Raw genomic sequence first — 26940 nt, forward strand, 5'->3', positions numbered from 1 at the left:
TCCTATATTTGTGGGTCTATTTCTGTATTATATTGGATGAAGCACAAGCTGGAATCAAGATTGCCAGGAGAAATATCAGTAACCCCAGATATGCAGATTACACCACCCTTATGGCAAAAAGTGAAGAGGAACTAAAGAACCTCTTGATGAAAGTGAAAGAAGAGAGTGAAAAAGTTGGCTTAAAACTCAACATTCAGAAAACTAAGATCATGGCATCTGGTCCCATCACTTCATGGCAAATAGATTGGGAAACAGTGGAAACAGTGTCAGACTTTATATTTTTGGGCTCCAAAATCACCTCAGGTGGTGATTGCAGCCATGACATTAAAAGACGCTTGCTCCTTGGAAGGAAGTTATGAGCAACCTAGACAGCATATTAAAAAGCAGAGACATTACTTTGCCAACAAAGGATCGTTTAGTCAAAGCTATGGTTTCTCCAGGAGTCATGTATGGATGTGAGAGTTGGACTATAAAGAAAGCTGAGCACCAAAGAATTGATGATTCTGAACTGTGCTGTTGGCGAGACTCTTGAGAGTCCCTTTGACTGCAAGGGGATCCAACCAGTCCATCCTAAAGGAAATCAGTCCTGAATATTCACTGGAAGGATTAATGTTGAAGCTGAAACTCCAATACTTTGGCCACCTCATGCGAAGAGTTGACTCATTTCAAAAGACCCTCATGCTGGGAAAGATTGAGGGCTGGAGAAGGAGACGAGAGGATGAGATGGTTGGATGACATCACCAACTCAATGGACATGAGTTTGAGTAAACTCCGGGAGTTGGTAACGGACAGGGAGGCCTGGTGTGCAGCAGTCCATGAGGTTGAAAAGAGTTGCACACGACTGAGCAACTGAACTGAACTGAATCCAATTATTGCTGGTGTCCTTATAAGATTAGAACTGTGTGATGGCCATGCGAAGAAAAGATAAGAAGGTGGCTATGTGCATGCCAAGGAGAAAGGCTTTAGTCTGCCTGCACCTTGATATTGTACTTCCAGTCTCCAGAACGACAAGAAAATAAACTTCTGTTGTTTAAGCCACCTACTCTGTGGTATTTTGTTATGGAAGCCCTAGCAAACGATTACAATCAGTATTGCTAATTTACTACAGGTATACCTCATTTTACTGCACTTTGATTTACTGTATTTTCCAGATATTCCTTTTTTTGTTTTTTTGTTTTTTTACAAATGGAAGATTTGTGATAACCCTTCATTGAGCAAGTTTATTGGTATCATTTTCCCAATACCACTTGCTCATTTTGTGTCTGTGTTACATTTTGGTAATTCTCAGAATACTTCAAAGTTTTTCATTATTGTTGTATTTGTTATGGTGACCTGTGATCTTTGACGTTACCATTGCAAAAAGATCAGGACATGCTAAAGGTTCGGATGATAGTTAGAATTTTTTAGCAATTATATACATTACTTTTTTAGACAAAGTGCTAAATATAGCACACTTAATAATTATAACATAGTATAAACATAATTCTTATAAGATGTTTTTAGCTTAACCCCTAAATTTTCATGTGGTTTTCTTCCTTGACCCATGTTAAGTTTTTAAATATCTTGTTATTTACAGTCATCCCTTGGTATCTGCTGGGGAGTGGTTTCAGGTACACCATCCCAGATACTAAAACTCATGGATGACTAAGTCCCTTATATAAAACTGTGTAGTATTTGCACATAGCCTTTGCACATACTTCCATATCCATACTTTAAATCATCTCTAGATCACTTATAATACCTGAAAGTGAAGTGGAAGTGTTAGTAGCTCAGTCGTGTTTGACTCTTTGTGACCCCATGGAGTATAACACACCAGGCTCCTCAGTCCATGGAATTCTCCAGACAAGAGTACTGGAGTGGGTTGCCATTCCCTTCTCCAAGGGAATCTTCCTGACCGGGTCTCCTGCACTGCAGGCAAATTCTTTATCATCTGAGCCAATACCCAATCCAATGTAAATGCTATATAAGTACTTGCTGGCATTCAGCAAATTCAAGTTTTGCTTTTTGAAACTTTCTGAAATTTTGTTTCAAATATTTTGGATCTGGAATGTGCCAAGGTAAACCAGTGGATACAGAGGGGGCTGACATATTTCAAACTTAACTATTTGGGGGTACAAGAGCATATTTTGTATGATGTCAATCATTTGCAATTTGCTAAAACTTAATTATGGACCAGCATTTTGTCTTAGGGGCTTCCCTGGTGGCACAGTGGTAAAGAACCCACCTGTTAATGCAGGAGACGCAGGTTTGATCCTGGGTCAGGAATATTCCCTGGAGAAGGAAATGGCAACCCACTCTAGTATTCTTGCCTGGGAAATCCTATGGATAGAGGAGCCTGGTGGGCTACAGTCTATGGGTCACAAAAGTTAGACACGACTTAATGACTAAACAACAGTTTTGTCTTAGAGACTATTCCTTGTGTATCTGTTGTGTGTAGTGTTCTATAAGTGTCAATCATCTTATTTTAATACAGCTGCACTAAATTTCCTATGCCTGAGTGTATTATTTTCCATCTTTTTACTTATAACTTCTTTGGTCTTTATATTTAAATTGTGACTCTTGGAAAAAGCATATGGTTGGATCTTTACTTCTGCCTTATCCAGAATTTAGTACATTTAACTTAATTATTAATATGGTTGCATTTAAATCTACCACCTTCCTTTGTTTACCATTTGCTCTATTGTTCCTTTTCCCTCCTTTCCTACCTTTACTTTTTTTGTTTGTTGGGGAGGGGTGACATTAATATTATTTATTATTACATTTTATCTCTTCCATTGATTTTCAGTTATGCCTCTTTTGTTCTTTTTTTTGTGGCTGCTATAAATATACCATGATCTTTTGCATTCATATTAATTCACATATAAGAACTTTATAACAGTATAGTTTTACACCTACTCTCTTCTTTATCTAATGTCGTATGTTTTATTCACACATTACAAACACCACAGTACATTTTCATTCGTTTTGAACAACCATTTGATTTTTTCTAAGAAAGAGAAAATTTTGTAGTTATCCACATACTCTACTCACCATTTCCACAACTTTTATTCCTTCCTATAAATCGGAATTTCTACCTGGAAATTCTTCCGGCATTTCCCTCAGCATTTTTGTAGTATGGGTTACTGATGGACAAATTGTCTTTAATCTCAAAATGTGTAATTTGCTTTCAATTTTGAAAAATATTTACTTGTGTATCAGTCCTAAATTTGACAATCCCCACATCCCCACCATGCACCTCAAAGATGTCATTTCATTTTCCCCTGGCCTTTGTTGCTTTTAATGAAATGTCAATATCATGTTACCTGCAGCAATGTATAACTCCCTCCCACCCCCCAATGACTGCTGTTGATAATTAATTTTTATCATGGATTTTTATTAATTTGACTATTAAGGGAATGGATGTGGTTTTTTCTTTTCTTTTTGTTCTGCTTGGGATATACTGGATTTTCCACATTGATCAAATTTGGTCAAATTTGGGAAAACTTCAGTCATCTGTTTTCAGTTCTTTTTTCTACTCCATGCTTCAGTTTGGTTCTCTCCCACAGGTCTTTGTGTCCCTGTTATTTTAGGGGAAAAAATCTCTATGCATTATTTTAGCTAATTTCTGGATTTAGTTATTTAATCTTTGGCCATGCCACATGGCATGCACGCAACCTTAGTTCCCTAACCAGGGACTGAACCTGTGAACCCTGCAGTGGAAGCCTGGAGTCTTAACCACCTGACAACCAGGGAAATCCCAGGTTTTAAGTTGTGTTCTGCATTAATCCCATCAAGTTAATACAGTCTTAATTTCAGTTATTACATTCTTTAGCTTTAACTTTTACATTTGGTTATTTTGTATAGTTTTCATATATATTCCCTGACATTCCCTATTTCTTACTCACTCTGTCTTTTCCTGTGGATTCTTTAGTGTATTTATTATAGTTATTTTAAAGTCCTTGTTTACCAATTCTAACATTTGGGTTATTTTTGGATCTGTTTCCATTTATCATGAGTTTATACTTTCCTGTTTATATTTCTAGTAATTGTGAAAGATACATGTTATTTTCTATTTTATAACATATGAAGGCAATGTAACAATGACAAGGCCTCATCAAGGCAACTGAAATAAACATTTTCATGAATATTTTTGGAATGTATTTCCCATTTTTTAAAATGATATACTCATTTTCCATCAAATTATTTTGATCCTGACTTTTTCCCAAGAACTTCATTTTTCTGTATTTGGAACTATATGAAGAAAACAACAACAATATGACAATTGTGGAAATATTTCCACAGAATATTTACTACAGAAGAACATCCCTGACTCTTGAAGTTAGCAGTCTAGTTACAGAGAGTATAGTCTATTATGGTTTTCTGATGGGTTTTCTACGGGCAGCTTTACTGAATTCAAGAAAATTTGCCTTAGGCAAAGTTAGAGAAGACAAAACATAAACTTGATTTTAGGGGTAAATCCCAACATGACATTTTGAAAAACCAAACCAAAACTGCAGAATATGAGCAAATATCAGAGTCTGAACAGACAAGCCATGCCCTTGGAAATCCAATGTAGCTGTGGGAACAGTAGTTATAGAAGGATGACTAGGTAAAAATTCAAGTTTACAGAGATACCAGCTAAGTGTAAGGACAGAAACAAACAGGCATAAAAACCTGAAGTGAGTGTTTCAGAATCTGGAAACAGTATGTGGGTCCAGTGACAGGAGAGGGAGACATAACTAACATATAAGACAAGGACTTGTCTTCTCTCTGCCCTGGTTTTAGGTTGCCTCTTTTTGAGGGCAAAAAGGGCTGTTAGAACTACACTGAATTCTGAAGCTCAATTCTGTATTTGCTAATAACTGTAGTATGAAAGTGGTTTCCAGAGTTATACCAACTTCACTAGTGTCAAAGAAAACACCTGGTCTTAGCATCACTCACTGTAAAGCCTCAAATACTTCTACATTACTCATTTTTAGAATATCTATCAATTAGATGATTTATCATGTATTTCAGAAAGCAGATTTTGAACAAGTTAAGCAATTCAATTTTCCTCCTGGGTCTAAGCATTAAGGGTTTAAAAAATCTTGTTAGTGGATTATATATACAAGTAACTCTGGTTGGGCTATTTTATTTTTATGCAATTATAATTGGTGTCATAATACAGTTATCTTTCACGTGCCTTTTAAAGAAAGAAGCAGACTCAGGATGTTCCAAGTATACCTAGTTAGTTACAGGGAATTTGAGGGGTCTGTCCATGAAAATACTTGTACAGCTTAAACCACCCATGAAAGAAAAAAAAAAACAACAACACAAAATCTCTTCTTTCCAATCAAAACTATCTTCTTTTCTCTTAAATTTGGCTCTTTCTGTTTTCAAAATTAACTTACCCTGTTAAGAAATTGAGTCTTACCCTTGGCCATCAATAAGACCCCTTTTTGCCACAAAAGTGAAGTCTTTTAAAATGGGAATTCAAATCTGAAAACTATGGACTGTTTCACTCCTTTCAAATTAGTAATTTGTATACCTATCTTTGTATATTCCAACCAAATAGTATCTTTACTCTTTCAATGTGGTTGTGCATGATTTAGAGATAAGTACAGCTTTACAGGCTGCTTGGAAGCCATTAGTAGGTAAACTCTCATTACAATTTAATAACTCAGACCTTTCTCAGAGAAGACAAACTTGGTGACTAGTTTGTTGGTCGATGCAGAGGCAAAAAGGATCTAGATCTTACTTTTGGTAGCTGTTAATTCTCCTGGAAAACCTTAGATTCAAGAAAAATGGACAATCTTAAGGGAAAGTAGACTTTAGAATGTTTTGTATATGTGATACTGGATTAGGAGGCTAATTAACTTAGTCACAGAATGGTTACTTTGTCATGGAGATCAGGTTAGAAAACAGATTTCCTTACAATAAAATGTCTTTAGAAAATAAAAATGAAATGTTGCTATTCTTTACATTTAATTTTGAATAGCCTAAAATTCATAAATAATACTGAATTTGTTTTTAATAATGCTGAACTTAGAATGCTACTGTATTTTAAACATGCATTTTAATATACTTTCATAAGGCAAATTTACTTTGAAAGCTTTTGAAATAAGTCCTCATTAGGGATATCAGGGATAAAACAAAATCATAGTTAATACAGTTACATTTCAGATATTGTGGCATATCCTTCACTTAATAATTACATTTAGGAACACATACTATATCCAACACCATCTTAGCATCTATGAACAACTTTTCCATCAAATTAATTCAGTCTAATGGGGGATGAGAGATATGTACAGCTTATGGTGACAATTAATGTGTCAGGAAGAGCAAGCAATGTACATTGGGATCAGTCCTGAAAGTGTGTAGGAGTTTGCCAGGTAGGAGATAAAGCAGACCATTAAGTAGAATAGTATGTGGGAAAGCCCAGAGCTGTCAAATTGTGTATGTCTCAGGGAAGGTGAGGAGTTGGATAAGGGCTAGTTCTCAGTATTTTCCACTGAATAGGCAATCTGGGTGGACAAACTGTTACCCTCCTTGTTATCTTGCTAAAGAAAGCTTATTGGAACTTGAGTGTGAATGATAATGAATAGGGATGACTACGCTCATTTGTAAAGAGAGAAAAATCAGTCCCACACTTGGGTGTACTTCTTTTTTAGTAATATCTGCTGCATTATTCATAATGATCAAGACACAATTTATGCTTCACAATTATTCTAAAAAGTAGGATAATAGTCAGTGACAGACTTTATTTTTTGGGCTCCAAAATCACTGCAGATGGTGACAGCCATGAAATTAAAAGATGCTTACTCCTTGGAAAGAAAGTTATGACCCTAGACAGCATATTAAAAAGCAGAGACGTTACTTTGCCAACAAATGTCCGTCTAGTCAAGGCTATGGTTTTTCCAGTAGTCATGTATGGAATGTGAGAGTTGGACTATAAAGAAAGCTGAGAGCCGAAGAATTGATGCTTTTGAACTGTGGTGTTGGAGAAGACTCTTGAGAGTCCCTTGGACTGCAAGGAGATCCAACCAGTCCAACCTAAAGGAAATCAGTCCTGAATATTCATTGGAAGGACTGATGCTGAAGCTGAAACTCCAATACTGTGTCCACCTGATGTGAAGTGCTGACTCATTTGAAAAGACTCTGATTTTGGGAAAGATTGAAGGTGGGAGGAGGAGGGGACAACAGAGGATGAGATGGTTGGATGGCATCACCGACTCAATGGACATGAGTTTAAGTAAACTCCGGGAGTCGGTGATGGACAGGGAAGCCTGGTGTGCTGGGGTCCAGGGGGTCACAAAGAGTTGGACACAACTGAGCGACTGAACCAAGAGTGGATGGTTCAGGGAGATGAGTTTGGTTTCCCCACAAATAACTATTCATAGCCCTCTACCACAGTAAACTACATTCCAAGAAAAACCATGTGCTTGCTGAGCAAACATTCAGTTTTAAAATCTCACACTTCCTTCTAACCAAACTGATCCTCCCAAGCACTCCTAGATGGAAATTCTGGAGCTGCTCTACTTTGTAAACCGAGAATCAGACAGGTAACATGACTTATAGAAAAGTGGTAGGCCCAGAATGCAGGTGATTAAACTCCTGAGTCTATTTTCCAAATCCCTCTTTTATTCATAGACGGTTTGGAGGAGGACTTTAGGCTGAAGAGAGAAACAGAATCTGGCTTTTTTTTTTTTTAATGGACTCACTCTGGCAGCAGAATAGAGAATGGACTGGAGTAGGAAGGGACTGGTGACCAGAAGACATAATCTTGGTGAGTGGATCTGACTGTACATTTATATTTTCAAACAAGGAGATGCTGTATCTTAGTCTGCCATGACATGCACAGTTACTTAATACTGGTTAAATTAAAATATCTTTAATTGTACATAAATATATCTGAACAATAAAAGTCACAGCCACTGGAGTTTGATTATCTTTACTCAAATGATTTTAGATACTAATGAAATTGAGGGAAAAAGACAACATAATCCATGACTGCTGATGGCAGAGAAAAAGATTTTATTGTAAAATGGTTACGCTCATAAGTAGCTTTAAAAATCCTATCGGTTAGTATGTAACTGGATTCTAGTATTCACAATGAAATTTTAATTTTCAAGCTTACCATCACACTAAGACTTCCGCTCCAAGTCTTTTTAGAGGAGCTAGGAGAGCATCTTAAAAAAAAGGAAAAAACAAATATTAATTTGACCCATCCTAATATTCTTTTGCTAAAAATAAGTAACAATGACTTCGAAAGCTGGATTTGTGCCTTCCATTGAAGAAGTCTTTCATGAGCAATGACAGAGCACTATAGTTGCCCATAATAGGAAATATTGCCTTATTTTGCAAAATCTCAAAGTTTATACCTTTATATCCATTAATTGCTCCAAGAAACTGCTATTATTTTATGGTTGAGAACTAATGACTTTAGAGTCAGCTGTGGTGAAATGGTTCTAAATACAGAATGTTTTCTACATTGTCTCCCAACAAACATCATACCCAAATATTTGTTATTATTGTTTCCTATTTGAATTTGTGATATTACCTCAACTCACACAACAGATATACGGTACAAAATTGAATATAATTGTTCTACAAATTGAGTTTTATCTTACTATTTGAATCCTATAGGAATTCTTCTCAGATTTTTAAAAAAGGACTATCAATTTCTCTATATTTACAATTTACTTTTTGGTTTTATTAAATGAGGGCAATCCCTAAAATCCCTACCCTATATGGTTGTAGGATGTTTTGTCTTAAGGAGTTTTCAGAAAATTGATAATTCACTACAGGTATCAGGGAGCTCAGAGAATGAACAATGATCCAAACATCTGAAACTTCTTAAGGAAATTAGTTAAAAGGTCATGATGGGATTAATTCTTATGAACTCAAGGGAGTTTAAAAGTTGGCCACTTCATATAATGAAAAGATATGACTATGGATATGAATATTCTCTAGTGATATGAGAAAATGAAAGAAAAATGAATACATTTTTCACTAGAGAGAATGAAATACATCACTACTTACCCACTTCAGTATTCTTGGCTGGAGAATTCCATGGACAGAGGAGCCTGGTGGGCTGCAGTCCATGGGGTCACAAAGAGTCAGACACGACTGAGTGACTAACACTTTCACTTTCATTACAGGAAGAACTCAAGGTGAGAAGAAAGCAGGCCAGATGAAGGAGTGAAGAAGGCACACATGTAAGGCCGGACTAAGCAGAACACTTTAATACAAGTCTGAACTATTCAAAACCTAGCATACCTAACAGTCAATGAACAGAGGAGGAATGAGGAGCTACAATGCCTGTTAACTTACAATATTCCTTCAGAAATTCTAAAAGAAAAGCAAAATATGTTTTAATAAGAAACTTTGTTTGAGATGTTACAGAGTTTAAGAACCCTGCAAGATTTTAACTATGCGTTAAAAAGCAAGGTGATAGTCAAGGCTTAAAACAACAGTTTGGGAAATGTAAAGAATTTGTTATCACCGAGAAAAATGTAAGAATACACATTATGGGAAAAGACTGTTGGGATGTTTCCATATTTATTGTTTTACTTTTATGTATGTAGATTTAACTCCAGCTAGCAATGGACTTGAAAGTCACAGCAAATGAAACTATTTTGTTTCATCGAACTGTATAAAACAAGCTATAAGTTCCTGATATGAGGGAAAACTTTGAGCAAGTGAGCACCAACTTCAACCATGATTTTCTACAGTTGAACAGTTAATCACCAAAACAATTTAAACATTTAAAATATTTGATTTTGTGCATATTGAAAATGTGCAATCTTATTTTTTACAGTATTTCTATTTAAAAGAACAATTTCCAAAGAGATAGCTGTATTTTTAGCTGCTTTGTATAATCATGTTTAACATGCATTTCTAGGAAAAAAATCCAAATCCATTTGGCTGATTTTTTCTATCTATCCTTTGAGACTCTGGATCACAACATTATGTCAACTCTTGATTTTCCCTCAATGGTTTATCCCCTTTCTAGATTCCCTTTCACTATCTTGGCAATTTCCAGGCTTCCCAAGGTAGAGCAGGTTATAATTAGACCAAGGTATGATGTAGGGTGAATATGTTTCCCAATGCATATATTTGCCAAAAATAATTTTTGTACTGTCTGTTTTATATCCATTTAAAAATTCTTTACCCCATCATCAGTTCAAATAAAGCTTGATTTATATCTGAATTTTTACCATAAACATTTTATCTTCCCAATTCTGATATTTAAAAACCTATTCTATGTAGATAAAAATTTGAATATACTTAATCCAGTTTTAAATAAAAGTGTTATCTGAGCTACTTCAAAATTCTTTTGCGCTAATATATAGTAAATAAGAATTAAACATAAGAAAAACATACATATTGAATTGAAATGCCCCCAACTTAGAATCTTTACGAGAAAAATTATGCATATTTATTTAAAAAATCTGATAATGAAACCACAGAGTATTTAGCTCTGCAACTTTATGTATTAGTCAGCAAGAATATAAATACATTCTCTTTCTCCCATTCTTTATCCTCTGGCACTTAAAAACAAGTATTTGTGAGTTATCAACATAAGTATTTTTTCAAGAGAAGCTGTTTCTAATAAAAATTTAAAAATTATTTTATTGTAGAGTAGAAACTATGAACAAAGATTTTCACTATTTTTCTTTGGCTTCAGAAATAAAATTTATTTTCCTTTCCTTCTGAGATTTTAAATTCTTCTGTTTCCTTCCTAGTATACAAGAATTTTCCACATTTTTAAACACTAACCTGGAGAGAACGTGCTCATCTATACCGCACAAGCAAAGATCAAAAGCATACATACAAGTAGGGAGGATAGGAAGCAGGCAGTAATGAAATGGATTGTCTGCAAATGCTTAAAGAGAATAAAACAGACGAAAAGTTGGCTTACTTTTTATTATCACCATGCACCAGTGATAGTGTCAAGAGACAGTACATTCTCTAGGATGAAAGGTTCCTACCAGCATGCTCCCCAACCCTAGTATCCCTTCCCTCTTCCCCACTTTTGTAAGCCACTGAAGGAGACTACAGGTCTTTATCTTAGTCTCCTGGCTTATTTCTCATAAGATGTCCCCACCTCAGAAATTAGCTGATGAAAAAGCACTGCCTTATACTGTATCAGTGGTTTTGGCCTTTAACTAATTTTTCTCACGCCCCAATCAATATTTTGTGTGGCTTTATATCTAGTTGCCAGAAAAGCAAGGACAAATATAGGACCACTAAAAGAACACAGATTATAAAGGAAAGCAAGATATTTAAGTAAAGCATCAGGCTGCAGCTTTTTCACAGACATTAATTAAAACTAAGTCACAGGTGAATGAAAAAAGTCCTGAGAATCAGGGTGGCATTTGGGAAATGTCATTATATTAATATTTAAAGTTTAATTAAAATTGTAATAAATGTATGTGAGTTGAATGAAGTTAATTTCAAAGGGGAATGGTTATCAATATTCCAGCTGGTATTTTTCTTATTCAATTCTCAAATAGTCACCTGAAGATACTTTTGGGAGCAAAGGTATAAGACTTCAAGATGACTTTCTATTTAGACTGAAAAAATCAGTAATGAGTATACCAAAAAGTTCACAAAGCACTTCCCATAAAATACATTGTCCTGTTTGAGCTCCAAACAATCCTGTGAGTCAGACACTAAAACTAGTGGGAGGTAGTACATACATCTGAGGACAGAATATTGGCCATCACATAATATCCACCACATAGCAACTGTGTGCACTGCTTTGTATCCTTGTTTCTCTGTATGAGAAATGGGGAGGATCGACGTCCCTACCTCATAGCTATTGTGGAATTACATGAGATAATGCATCTAACTCTTTAATATAGTACCTGGTCTATGGTAAGTGCTGAATAAATGCTATTGTTATTATTATCATCATTATTTTACAGGTGAAGAGACAGACTAGGAGAGATTAAATTTAAAGTCACATGATTACTAAGTATCTACGCTAGAAGCAAAATTCTAGACTGGATATATTCCTATGACCCTGTACTACCTATGGATACCTACTTTTAGAGTATGGAATACCCTCTGCACTACTTTTAAGAGCTTATTTTTTGCAGCAGAAAATGCCATTTGACTTTGACAAATTCAGTAATTTTATTAACATCGTTTTCTTTTAAAAAACACACAATTAGGGTAGAAACTACAATCTAGAGCTATAAAAAAAATTGTCTTTTCTTTAAACCTCAGAAAAATGAAAATAAAGTTTACTAGTTGGTAGGTAGGAGAAAGCCTGCAAGCTCTGTGGGTGCAGGGATATTTGTTTACTGCTAAATCTCAAGACTCTAGTAGGTATACAAATAGTTGCTCAATGAATAAATATTTAAATCGAAAAAGTCAACTTTAAAACATGTCCTTAACAGTAAGATTTACTTCACTACGACATGTTTTCCTTTCTATTTTTAACTATACAACTAAAAAGTAGAGCATATGGTCACCGACCATAAAATAGGGGACTTTTATTAAGATTCAGAGTAAGAAATAAAAGACTAAATAAGGCCTTGAATAGCTTTATTGAAATCTGTATAAATAAACATGCACATTTCAAATGTAAACTCAAGTGAACTCAAGTGCAGACAAAATTTTAACCTCTGTCATGCAGGAGGTTAGTTTACATTAAAAAAAAAAAAAGAAAGAAAGAAAGAAAAAGAAAAGGAAAGGATAAAAAGGAAAAACCCAAAACAGCTTTAAAAATACCAGGATGAAAAACCAGCTTTAATATCAAGGTATAAAGCAAAGCCATGATCAACATACCTCATTTATCCTGGTTAAATGCATTTTTCTTTCACGTTTAAATGCTAACATAAATAAATAATTTACCAAAATGTGCACTCACAGAGTGAACTTTTATTTACAATACACAATTTATAATCTATTGTATTTGATTAGTTCAAGTGAAGAACATTATACTTTTTGCTTTAATAATAGTGGGACACATAGCAATTTCTCAGGTAGTCGATATGTGAAAAGTGCCCCAGCATTTATTTTCTATTAAAGGCAGTATTGTATGCCAATTGACAATACATTCTTTCAACTAGATCAGAGGGGAAAAAGCAGCAAATGAAAAATATTTCAAATGTTCACACATATTTTTGGCATCCTGGATCCTTGAATGTGGTGAACTAAAATCAAATTCAAGGTTTGTATGTTTTATATACTGTACAGGTTCTGACTCTGGAACATGCAATGCCAGTTCTCTTGTAACAAGTTCCCTTCTGAGAAAAGCTGTAAGGCTATGGTGAATTCCATCAGGAACACACAAAGAAAGTTAACAGACCTACCTTTAAAGCCAATTGTCCATTAGTAATTTAAAGGCCAGAAAAAAATTTCTCATCTAAGCTTGATGCAATTATTACTATGGATACAGAATACTATTAAATTTGTTTTTATATTACAATACTTGGGAGAGCTAAAAGTTGCCAAATTACCAAAAAATGGGGTAGAGAAAAACAGACAGCCAAAATTTTAATTTTGGACCAACACTAGATTTAAAGATATGCATTTTAAATTTAAAGTAAGTCAAAAAGAATTTGAATATCTAAGGAATAGATCCCAACAGCAGTGAAAAATAGTTACATTTAACTGAACAGTGACTTTCGATGAAGTGTGAAATCTAGAACCTGTTTCCACAGTAGTAATAAGATGAACATAATATTCTGTTTTTTTATGATACTACAAAAGGAAATAACTTTTTCAAGACTGCTTCTTGTATCATGATTTACTTTTAAAACAGGCCCACACTGATTACCAGGTAAAGATTTGAAAATTTGGTTTTCCAAGAATACTACTGCAGTATTTTTGCCACATTGATACTGCAGCTAATTATCATAGTAGTCTATGTGGCAGCCTAATGCACATGAACTAGATTATCCAAGAGCTAAGTTCAGCCATAGGTTTCTTGCAGTTATTATCTGAGCAAAATAAATGACCAACATCCACAAATTTAACATTTGTCATCAATTAACTCACATCCAAAAAATTAAAGAAAACATAATTCATCAAAACAGCAGCAAACTTAAAAGGGATTTATTTGTGATTTCCTATATATATTTAGCTTGTAAATACAAGACTGTAAATGTATTAAGAGACAATTTCTGTTAAAGATTTCATTGTGTTTCACTTCAAGTACTGCACAAGTTAAAATCTGATAAAGGATTTACATTCAGTGATCTGAAACTCCCCATCTCAGACTTTTGTTTAATGTGGTGGGTAATTTCATCATTTCAATAGATACCACCAGCAGGAAAGTCTCTCTTTTATGGCTTCTAGGACTTTCATTAGTTAGTGTGCATACAGTTCTCGTTTTCTATATCATTGTCATTATCATTGCTATCTTCATCACTTTCTAATGGGATGCCTGTGGCAGCTGAAGCACCTTTAGTTTCTCGGTCAAGGGGGAAAAAGCCAGTTCCACTGAAAGTGTCTTGTCTCTGGTAGAAGAGTACATATGCTGCTTTGGACTGTTAAAACAAACAAAGAACGTTAAAATGGTTATGATTCTCAAAGATCACATTAAATATAGAATGAATTTTTAGCTGACAACCAATTTTGGTGATAGGACATAAATCAAGAAAACCACACATGGTCAAATGGAGGTTACTATTTATTAATTATATCAATAGTATGACTTCTATCTATAAAGGAAGAATGGTCACTGGATTTAACATTTATTCTCTTCTAAGTTAGCTGGACAGATAAAGCAATGCAACCATGTGACAGATTCACCTACTTACTCTAACATGAAATAGAATTCTATGTCTTCTTTCCTCTTGTCTCTAAGGATAAGGCAAGTGTCTTTCTAACAGTAATAGCTTCATTCTGTATTTGTTTTATATTTTAACTTTTCTTACCATCTTAAGGATACTGCTCCATCAATCATCACTGTCTATCTTTAATGAGTTCTTATCTACTGGACTTTTTTGGCATAAAAAATACTTAAGTTTTTCCCATCATAAATTCCTCTCCATTCCTCTTCTAGCTGCCATATACCTCTTACTCTTCCTTGCAGCCAGGCTGGAGACAGAAAATCTAATATTCATCATTTACTCTAATGCACACTCCTCAATTCAATGTGATTGCTGCAACCACTGTAATGAAATGCCTTTCACTAGGCTCAAAAATCTCCTATAAACAAATTAAGTGGGTGCCTTTTTTAGCCTATCTTTCTGTGGCATTTAATGCTTTACTCCTCTTGCATTAAAGCATTTTTGGCTTCTGTGACACTATTTTTCCTTAGATGCTTCATCTCTACAGTTTCTTCCGACTTTCCTGTGGGCTCATTAAATCCTGACTTAAAAGTAAAAAAAACAAAATCATGTTTTCAGTCCTCAGCTCACTGCTCTTCTGAATATGTATCTTCCCATAGGTGACTCATTCAAACCTATGGTTTTAACTGCTACCTAAGACAGACAATTCAAATTCATAACTTAAGCCAGTTCTCACCCTTGAACTCTAGTCCAATTAGTCCAACTACCTAATGGAAATTTCCACAGAGCTATTATACAGGTATCAATTTCACAGCAAATTTTCTTCTTATTTACCATCTTAATAAATGTCAAAGTAAGAGCCATCATCTTTTCTCCCCTCTCTATATTTACATGTAATCTTAATCAAGTTCTATTATTTCTATCCATTAAGGAGCTCACAAATCCATTCTCCCCTGTCTATATACTTACTACCACTAGTTTAACTTTAGAAGCTCTTGTGGCTTAAATTTCAGGACAGCCTCCTTTCCTCTGGCGGCTGAATAATGGCCTTTGGGCTTCTTGACTGGGCGCCCTTCAATCTGTCTTCTAAAGTGTTCTCAAGACTTGTTAAGGTGGAAATTTAACAATGTTCTTCTATTAGTTAACAACCACCCAATACTTCTTACAGACTTTAAGATCAAAACAATGAAGAACTCATCTTTCATGATCTGAGTGCCAAGTTTAGCCCCAGTCTAATTTTTGCTCCACATTCCTAACAAGTCTTTTGTTTCAGTAACACCAAATTATTTGCTGTTCCCTTAGCTAAATGGTATATTCTGCCACATCTCCTTGCTTTCATAGCTACTGTTCTTTTTGCTAAGAATGCCTTTGGTTTTGGTTCTTTTGTCTAATTTACCACTATTCGTACTTGCAGACTCACATCAAACACTCCTTTCTCTATGTAAACTTCCCTGCACTGGGTCTGTTTCCTTACACTCCAAATCAGTTGAGACAGCTGCCTCAACCTATACAGTCAAGATATTTAACAGTAATTCTCATATACAATTGTCAATTCACTTCTCTGTCACCTTTAGATTGTAAGCTTCTTGACATCAGAGACAGCTGTCTTTTTCGGCTTCCCTGGTGGCTCAGATGGTAAAGAATCTGCCCACAATGCAGGAGACTCAGGTTCGAACCCTGGGTCAGGAAAATACCCTGGAGAATGGAATGGCTACCGCTATCCACTCCAATATTGTTGCCTGGGAAATCCCATGGACAGAGGAGCCTGGTGAGCTCCAGGACTGAGTGATTAACACTTTCACTTTCAACCTTGTGTAGAACAGAGTGTTATATATAGAATGTATTCAAACACTTGTTGACTAAACGAAGAAATATTATTGTTCAAACGTAAGGTAACATCAAATTCACATACTGTATATAAACAAGATATTTATTTGAAAGCAAGATTAGGGCAGTGTTGTCAAACAGACTTTGAAGGAGGATATAGGCAACTTCAGGGTTTTGGTTGGGAGACTAAAGAAGAGAACAGAACTGAAAAATGAGGGGTATGATATGAAATTAGAAGTCTAAACATAAACCAAAAATGTAGTTAACTTAAGCATGAACACATTTTAAAAAACACTAAGACTTCAAAAGTCTCTTTTGTTCTTTGCTATAGCTACAGGGAGATAAGCAATGATATGTATGTATATAAATCATGTGTACAAACAGGTGATAAAGATATAAAACATCTATAAACAAACAACTCAAAATAACTTCATATCTATGTATACAATAACTGATTAAAACTATGCCAGTAACTGGGCTCAGAAGTTTATTAATTTATTAAACTGAACAATTTAAGTTGAAGACTTTTAAAGCATTATAAACTAAAACAAAACAAAAAGCTAGTCTCTGCCCTCAAGGGATACATAATTTAAACTGGAAATAAAGTAAAGCAATCAGTGCTCCCCACATCAATAGAAATCCTCTGTATAGGAAATATCATCACATGAGGAAATACTACATTTCTCATTCTTTGTAAATACTGTGATCAGTAAGTAAAATTTATAAAGGCAGAATTTACAGAATAATAAATTCTTATCAAGAAAGCCTTAGTTTTCTTCTTGGAACATTATTAGTCACCGGTCATCTATTCATCAATCAATAGAGGCTACCCTGGTGGCTCAGCAGTAAAGCATCCACCCGCAAAGCAGGAGACCATCTATAATGTAGGAGGCGCGAGTTTGATCCCTGGGTCAGGAAGACCCCTGGAGAAGGAAATGGCAACCCGCACCAGTATTCTTGCCTGGAAAATGAGGAGCCTGGCAGGCTACAGTCCATGGCGTCATAAGAGTCGGACACGATTTAGTGACTAAACCAACACCGTCAATCAATATTTGATAATAAAAATGTGCTCTGATGGGGAACAAAGCAAATGCCAATATTTTTGCTCCAGCTATGGCTGACAAGCTGATGCAAGTGTGAGTAGATAAAACTTCCTAATTTTTCTACTATTCCGAAAACATCAGACAAATACACAGGGTTAATTTTGAAAAATTTGTAATTTATCTAACTATATCATTTTGAGAGTTTGAATATGTAACTGTCATAAAGGATAAGACTTTTCTTTAAATATCTCAGGTATGGTAAGGCCCTTAAAAGTTTTTTATTTTTCTATTTTAGCATTCTGATTTTAGCCAATGTCTAGAATGTCTGAGCCTATTTTCAGGAGAGAATTTAATATTTTCATTAGAAAACTCCAGTTTTCATGTTGAAAACTACCAGAAAAGTTTTCATGTTCAACTTATGCTTCTGCTAGTGGGCATATTTAGAAGACAGATCTCCACTTAGAGGACAATTTTATGTATCTTTAAATATGAACAAGTCTCTCAACTATTAGAACTGCTAGAATATAGACTATAGTGCTCCATGGGCCCCTTTTAAAACAAAGGATTCCTTGATCTTCAAGATTAAAAGACACACTTACCACAATCTGGTCTTCAGACGCAGTTGAGACACTACTGTCATCAAAGTAGTACCATTTTCCATCATCTTTATTTTTTGCAAAAGCAGTATCTAATGAAAAAAATACAATCACTTCTATCACTTAAATGATCTGTGGTTTTCTGGGAGGGAACCCTCATGACTTTAAAATTGTCTATATAAGGAGTACCTATTAAAATTACATGATAATCATCTATGTTAGGCCAATCTATCATATATTCAACTGATTCCAATGATTAAAGGTTTTTAGAATAATTTTCTATAATCTGGAAGTCTATGATACTTTCTATCCCAGTCTTTTTTTTTTTCATTCCAGGAACATACAGGACATATTTATTTTTTTTAATACACAGAATAACAATACTACTGACAATAAATGGTGATTAGCATCTGTATCAGGCCCAGTGCTGTATTATCTCATAAAGAAAGTATTACCATTACTATTCTTCTAATTTTACAGATGAGGAAAGTGAGGCATCAGGAGAAGTTTAATTTGTCCAAGAGTATAGCTGTTAGGCAGCAGAATTAGGATTTAAACTCAGCTCTGTTTATGATTCCAAAGTTTAAATTTTCGAGCGTAAGTTTAAATTTTCTATGACCAATATTTTTTCAACAATACTATATCTCATTGATCTGTAGTTTTGTTTTTTTTTTTTTAACATCAGAATCATTTCCAGTCTTTAACAAAAGTACAGGGCAAGAAAAATGTAAAAAGCGATCAATTAATCTGCACAAATTTTAAAGATTCACTTTATCATTAAGTTAAAAAAATGCCCATTTTTCCTATCTCATATTTTGTATAAACTACCCAATAACTGAAGAAATAAAGTTGCAAAATGTACTCGTAACAATTATCTGCTGTCATAACTTCTAAAAAGTGACACTATAGACTGTGTCGTCTAAATAGTTCTACTCTTCTTAAAATTATTCTTCTGAGTGAAGCCCATTATGGGTTGTAAATCTGTCAGTTTGAAATCAAGTCCACCACATTCACAAATTTAAAGAAACACATTTTCAGACCAATAAGTCTGACACTAAAAAGACAAGATTGAACAATAATATTGGGCTTCCCTGGTGGCTTAGCTGGTAAAGAATCCACCTGCAATGCAGCAGACCTGGGTTCAATCCCTGGGTTGGGAAGATCCCCCTGAGAAGGGAAAAGCAACTCATTCCAGTATTTTGGCCTGGAGAATTCCATGGACTGTATAGTCCATGGGGTCGCAAAGAGTTGGATACGACTGAGCTACTTTCAAAGAAAAAAAAAAAAAGAGACACATCTAACAAAAAGGCACAGAGAGTTTGCAAACTAAATGATGGTATCAAGAGCAAGCTGAACTAATATTTGTAATTCTGAGAAAAAGACAAAATGAAAAATGAGTATCAAACTCTGGTAAAAAAGAACAATAGATAAAAGAAGAGCTACCCGTTTTAAATATAAATGAAACTAATAATGCAAAGCAACTAATAAAACTGTTAGATGAAACAGATAAATCAACATTTTAGTAGTAGTCCTGACTAATTCATCTCAGAAAAAGAATGAACATCAAAAATAACCAGAAATAGTAATGATTTAAATACAACTAATAAGATCAACTGTAATAGAAATCGAGAACTCTATGTTTGAATGGGGAATACATACGCTTTTAAAGTACATAAACATTTAAGGAGCAGACCATGTGTTAAGCTACATGAAGGCCTTAATAAACTCCTAGGGTTAATATAGGTAATGGCCCTAATTGCTATAAAATAAAATAAAGAAAAAAAGGAGAGCTTTACAAAAAACATATACTCGAAAAAGCATATGAGATAATCTTGTGATATTCAGAAAATTATAAAGGAAACTAAAAACATACACAGAATTGAAAGACAAAGGCTACATTTCAAAATTTATTCAATAGTGATAAAGAAATATTTAAAGGAAAACTTATAGCTTTAATTATAGTCTTCAACAGAGGGAAAAGAAAGAAAACAAAGTCAAGCATGCAACCCAAGAAACTGAAGAAAGAATAAAAGAGCAAACTCAAAGTAACAAGAGGAAAAATATACCACAGAGAAGAAATCAACAAGACAGAATACATACCATGTGTAACAAAAAGAAAAATGTAATAAAATAGAAAGGCTAATTCTTTGAAAAGACAGACAAGAACAAGGGGCAAAAATAAAGCATAAGAGTAAACAACTATTCTCAAATAAATTGGGAAATATACATTTTTAGAAAAATGGAGAATGTCAATATGTACACATTCTGGAAAAAGAAAATCAATAAACATGACATAAATAGAATAATTTATGGCTGTGAAGTCCAGATAGTTTTATTGGATAAATTTTACTAAACTTTCACAACTAGTTAATTCTTATATTATACTAGTCGCTTCAGGAAACATAAAAACGGTAAAGCCTGTTTCATTAGACTGGGTCGTAGTCTTGATTCCAAAGTAAGAACAATTAAAAAAAAACTACAATATCATTTCACATATGAATTAAATTTTACTTAATCCTAAACAAAACCAGCTAACCAAATCCAACTGAGTACATGAGAAAATACTTAATGAATAGGATTTATCCCAGAATGCAATGATGGTTCTTCAGAAAAACCTATCAACTGGAGAGCACAGACTGGTATATCCTGGAGTGCTGTCTCACAGTACTTTACTCCAACCCAGCAACCTTACATCTGAGTAGGTAGCTCAAAGAAATTCTCACATAGAAGACTAAAAACAAAGATGTTTATTGTTCTCGAGGTGGTAGAAAGTTAAAGTTAATCTGGATGTCCCACCATGAAGTGAAAAGAGAAATAAAATATGGTAGATGTAAGTCATGAGTGGTTAGAAGCAATGAATTAAATTGACACAAAGTAATATGGAGAAGTCTTAAGTGTCAAGAGAGAAGAGTAAAATCTACAGCAGAGTAATAATCATATAAATTAACAATGATGCATGATTTGTGAGAGCACATTCAACAAACATGTTAGAAAGCGAAGGAGAAGGAGAATGGGGAAGGACAGGAGCCCTGAATGGACCAGTGATTTCTTGTGGTTTAACTGAGGAGTATGATTAATTCAATCCTCTTCTCTTAATGTTAAAAAAAGAAAAAGAGGTTCAAAAGCTGATTCATTCATTAATCAATATCTACTGAATGACTACTATAAGTAAGACACATCTCACATTTTCCTTTTAAGAAGTAATAAATATTTTAAGTAAAAAAGCCTGGCATTATTAAGCATCATGACTTTAGTAAAAAAGTAAATTATCAACTTACAGTGTCCTCCTCCCATTCCTCCATAGTGGTTGGAAACAGCAATCAAATTATAGCGGCAAGGACCTGCATTTGGATTAATTAGGAATTCTGACATATCCAAATCACTGTTTAAAAAAGAGATCAAGTTAATTTTATGTTTCCCCTAAATGTAATGAAATTCTACTCTTCAGTCAGTGTTGTTTGACTCTCATTTAAATATACTTCTACACACACACACACACACACACACACATATATCTCATTAAAGAAATTACTAAGAGCCAAATAACTATAAAATTATATAAATACCCTTGAGATTTGAATGTTTTGGCAAAAATTTTCTTAGGGATTGAGAATTTAAAAATTCTCCACTGATCGTTTGTATTCAGATTAGTATTTTCATGCTAATACATTTCTTAGTATATGAGGAAATATAGACATCACCATTTATCATGTGGGTTCTTTTTTAAAGTCATTTTCAGAAATTATTTAAGGAAGAATAAAGGGATAGTGAAAAAAAACTTTCTTAGAAATTTTATCCTAATTTGAATATAAAATATATTTAAATATAACCCCAATATCTATTTTATGTTTTCCAGGTTTTGATGACCTATGCATCCTAAATGGGCAACACTCTCTGAAATGCAACCAGCTGTTTATAATTTATCATGCACAAAACTGGAACATGATCATTTTATAGTTTATCATTTTCTTCTGGTTATTCTTTTTGTATTTGTATAATTAAAAAGCAATAATGATTCTAAATTTCGGAGGATTAATGATGAAAACAAAATCACTAAGATCCCATGAAGTATCTTAGTTTACAAACAAGGCCAGTGAACTCAAAAGATAATGTAACATAAAATGAGTTTTACTTCTTTTTTTTTTTTTAATGTATTTTCTCTTTGTCCTTTGAAAGATCTCTTAAGGAATAAAAATTATTACAAATCCATACAAATTGCTAGAACAACCCAAAAAATATACTCGAAAACTGAGACTGGATCTAAAACCAAACAAATGAACAAATATAACACAATAGAAACAGACTCACAGATATAGAGAACAATCTCGTGGTTGCCAAAGATGAAGATGGGTGGGGGGATGGGTAAAATAGGCGAAAAGGATTTAGATATACAGTAAGTCAAAAGGACTTAATGTATAGCACAGAAAATACAGCAAATATTGTAGTAACGTTGTATGCTGTGTAATGTATAAAAATATCAAATCACTATACCAAACACCTGAAACCACGTAATATTTAAAGTCAACTACATTATAAAAGTAAATAAAAAAACACCTAAAATTTGGGAGTGATGTTAAAAATAGTTAGAGGTGCCCAAGGTTTATTAAGCTCAATCAGAACTTACTTGATAGGAAAATCAACTAAGGTATCCAACTTGTCTCTCATGTATCGACTATAAGAAAATCGCTTGAGATGTACCACAAGTACTGGAGGCAGGGACCATAAATCCAATTTCTTTGTGGCTTGCTGATGTTCTTTACAATTGGGACAATACCTAAATGTATAGAGAAATATTTAAAGCTTACTAGAGATAACGTCAGAGGTAATATTAGGTAATGCCTAATATGTAACAGACTGACAGGAACTTGTTATTTTTAATCATCAATACATTTTTCAAATAAGTTTAACTATTGAAAATGAATATGTAAATAAGCATTCAAAGAAATAACCAGGGCTAGATTATTTACATTTTAGTAAGCTAAAAAAACATGGATGTAGCAAAACTGTGCTGAAATAAAGGTATCAGAAAAGCTAGAGACTTTCTGGACTCAAATTAGTAACAACACAAAACATATTGTGATTTTCCTAAAAAAGCTTCTGTTGGAACACCTCCACAGCTAAAAGTTCCTGGAAAAACATAACTAAAATGAATTATTCATAGTAAAATGGCTATTATGGAAAATATACTAAAACAAGATTAAAGCTTAACATTATAACACTTTTAAAGACATTTTCATTCCTCTTAATATATTATTAGCATATAAACAAATGTTTCTTGTTTAAAATATCAAAGGGAAAATTTAACTATTACTTTTTCAATTTGATGTAGCACATACCTCAGTATATATCCTTAAAAAATAATTAGAAACAATTATTTAATTTTGTCTCTTACCAGGGATCTTCAGCACCTAGCTTTTCTTTTGTTGTAAAAAGCTCAATGCAATCTTTTAATTTCACAAAGGGTTTTTTAGGAGGTTTGTATTCCACACTTTCATGTTTTTCAAAATCCTAAAGAGAAGTATTTCTTGAGTTAAGAAAACAAATGAAACAAAACTCATTTTAGTGATATCATATTACTATGAATAGTCATGAAAAACCTAAATGTTCTCAAATAAATCAAAAGCTTATTTCAGCTGAGATTTACAGTACTTCTAACACTTTTCTGTATACACACCTATACGGACAATCAGAAAGTTTAAATAGTCAGTAGGTTCAAAGAAGATGAACCTTTTCTCTTTTAACACATAACCATTTTTAAAATTGCAAAATAAACACATTTGGTAGAAGAAAAAGAGTGTAACAAAACAGTGTGATCAATGTGGAAGAGAGAAAGAAGGAATGAGCGATGACTTACCTCAGCAGCATTTTCATCAAAATATCTTTTTTTCAAATCAGGATCCCAATCCAAAGCAAGGAAAGACCTTTCTAAGGTGGAAAACATATTTTTTTCTTTAAGATTTGATATGCTAAGATATAAAATAAGACATTTTAAGATATATAGCAGATAGAGAGATTGCTATACTAGGTGATCAGGGTAATTTTCTATTTCCAAGCCATTAAAATATTTTAGGGTTTAAAAAAAGATACAAAACTTAAGCATAAGTCCAGTCTTCATTTAATAAACACTGACGTGTTTTAGTGTACTTAGAAATGAAGGCTTTTCATTTAAACATGTAGATAGATAAGTAAATGTGACTTCTCAGGACAGTGTTGAATTTCAAGGTTTCACCTCAAAAAAAAAACACAAAAAACCCCAACACACTTTGGTCAAGTTTAGTGTTTAAGTCATTTTCCACAAATACTTACCATCTAACCTAAGCTGCCTATCATCAAATCTTATATGCCTGGTATCATCTTTGATGTAGTTGATATCAGTATTGCCTAAGTTGTTGAACTGGAATGTAAACAATCGCTTTTTGTGTCCCGTGAGTTGACCTCTGCAAGTCTCTTCTGTACATAATCCATTTTCAGAATCATTATCTCCTCCAACTGAATCTTCAGACTGACTGTTCTCATTCTCGGAGGGCAGTTCTTGATCCTGGCTGGATTCATCATCTGGCTCATCTGTTTCCATTTCACCTAATATTAGATATTAGAAATCTTTATACAAACCCAATGCTACATTATTAATACTTATTGATATGAACATTTTTTCCCCCAGGCTTGCAGATATTGTTTAGTTCCTTAATCCTCATCCTCTTAATTTCCCTCTGCAGCAATAACCCAAGAGAAAATTTTACAATTTAATACATAAGTCTTACTTGGTGAGCCTTCTTCATGGATGCCATTTGGGCCATTCCCATTAATATTTTGGTCCTTACAGCAGTGTAGGGATCCTTCAGTGTCTTCGGTGTCAGTAGATATTTTGACATATCGGCTGAAATAAAATCAGAAATCAAACAAGTTCAGTTCTGTCAAGGTAAAAACTTGGAAAAGTTTTCCATTCTTTCAATAAAACAAAATTTTAAAATGCAATTAACAGTGGTCATTTAGTGGATTCAATGAAAAATTCAGACTCAAGGTATGGTACCATAATCATCTGTGTTTAGCTGCCTTAAAAAAAATAAGTTAATTTGTTACTTCTAGGGTTTTAACATCTTCTTGTTTTATGTTAAAAGTTCGTGGCAAATAATTTCATAAAATTATTTTATAAAGATCCTCAATTAGATGATATATATATATAGTACTGCTAAGATCACTTACAGATTGTAATGTGATCTTTACATATGGGTTATGGGACTATAATGATTAAAACAAGTATGCAAGAAAGAATACTAAATATGTGAGTTATAACATATAAAAGAAAAGGAGTAAATGGCATTCTCGATTACTCTAATTCAAAGCAAGGTTCAATTCAAAAAGGTGTTGCCTTACACAAGAAAGAACCATAAAAGCTTATCCGTTTAAATAAAACTATTTACTATTATGAATTCTTGTTATCAGTATGAGCACTGTGTATAAAGAAATGAAGCATAAGACATTTGTTATGATTTCAAAGTGCATACATGATAAACTCCTATTTTCTTCCAACTATAAACTTTTGGTGTAAAACAACTAAGAGAATTTATGCTTCCTGTATTTGAAATTATCTCAGTGAAGTGTTTCACATGATCAAGAAACTAGATTAGCCTATAATTTGATTTCTTACACTGCTACCTGTCTAAACAAAGCTAAGAGAATATAGATGACTAATTATATTCTGATACTACCTTGCATGTTTACTTTTATTAGCTATTTAATATTTTATTTTGTTAATGTAGAACTGTTTGACACTTACCACATTCTCACAAGCAAAAGATTATAGAGTTTATCTTCAGTATTGTTTCGTGGAACAGCCATAAGAAAAGGTTGACCAAAAAGTGAAGAACCAGTATGGTGGGTGTAACTTGAGTGTCTAAATTTTTCTCTCAGGCAAACAGGAATAATCACATGCTCTGTATCTTCTGTCCTATTTATGTTAATCTCAAACCTGCAAGGATAAAACTGACTATAAACTTTGAAAATTTTATGATATTTTCTTTCAATTTTTTCTCAAGAAATATTTGTGCAATGAATTACATACTTACACATAAATATCATCCCGTTCCATAATACTACTAAGATTTTCATCCATTGCAAATATTCTGTGAAATCTGTGATTGTATATATCAGTAACTATCATCTAAAAGGAAATAAATTTCTATTAAGCAGGGTTTACAACAGTGAAAAACTAAACTCCAACTTACATACTTTAAACCCAGAAACATCCTACCTTATCTGCAGGTACTCCTGACAAAAGAGACAATGCTGTACAAAGATCAAGTATGTTTCCAATTTTGGGGACAACCACTTTGTACTAAAAAACAAAAAAGAAAATTGCAATGACTTTATTACTTTGGAAAAAATACTCACTAGTTGAGACTAACCTTCTGGTTGCTTCCTCACATTCACTTGGCTCCCAGTGTCTGTCTCCAATCTTGCCATCATCCTGGGTGACAAAGTCCACGTGAACAGTTTATCTTAGCCTTATTATTCCTTGATTGCTCAATTCAAAGGCCAACTCTTGCATTTAACTGTGGTTCACTTCTCAGACCTTGCCATGTTCTTTCCTACTTCTGATATCTTAAACTCTTAACTGTCTAGACACTATTGACTTTTCCTGGAAACTCATTCTTTCCTATTCTTGGCTTGCATTGAGATATCTAGTCCTTTTAACTCTCAGTTTTTTCTATTGGCTCCTTACTATCTCTATGCCCTTCCATCCCTATGAGTCATCCCTTC

At 33.7% G+C, this 26940-nt stretch overlaps 1 protein-coding gene across 13 annotated transcripts in view; it reads right to left on the reverse strand.

Annotated features, from left to right (window-relative positions):
* Window positions 1-14018: 14018 nt before the first annotated feature.
* Window positions 14019-26940, reverse strand: part of USP15 (ubiquitin specific peptidase 15) — a 129441-nt gene continuing 116519 nt past the window's right edge. For 6 of the 13 annotated variants that reach the window (XM_081588936.1, XM_081588935.1, XM_081588940.1 and 3 more), the window contains 11 exons: window positions 26432-26515; window positions 26247-26341; window positions 25958-26149; window positions 24942-25057; window positions 24487-24759; window positions 24035-24105; window positions 23573-23688; window positions 22805-22954; window positions 21459-21562; window positions 18184-18272; window positions 14019-14468 (listed from right to left, as the gene is read on the reverse strand). In XM_081588936.1, the coding sequence (XP_081445062.1) occupies window positions 14286-14468; window positions 18184-18272; window positions 21459-21562; window positions 22805-22954; window positions 23573-23688; window positions 24035-24105; window positions 24487-24759; window positions 24942-25057; window positions 25958-26149; window positions 26247-26341; window positions 26432-26515 (1473 nt within the window). In that variant the 3' untranslated portion in view covers window positions 14019-14285. Of the gene's footprint in view, window positions 14469-18183; window positions 18294-21429; window positions 21563-22804; window positions 22955-23572; window positions 23705-24034; window positions 24106-24439; window positions 24760-24941; window positions 25058-25957; window positions 26150-26246; window positions 26342-26431; window positions 26516-26940 lie in introns of those variants that run through there. The other 7 variants (XR_014081914.1, XR_014081916.1, XR_014081913.1 and 4 more) reach the window with 3 other exon arrangements.

Source organism: Giraffa tippelskirchi, chromosome 4, assembly GCF_054371585.1.
Source record: "Giraffa tippelskirchi isolate mGirTip1 chromosome 4, T2T-mGirTip1v1.2.pri, whole genome shotgun sequence".
NCBI classification, from domain to species: domain Eukaryota; kingdom Metazoa; phylum Chordata; class Mammalia; order Artiodactyla; family Giraffidae; genus Giraffa; species Giraffa tippelskirchi.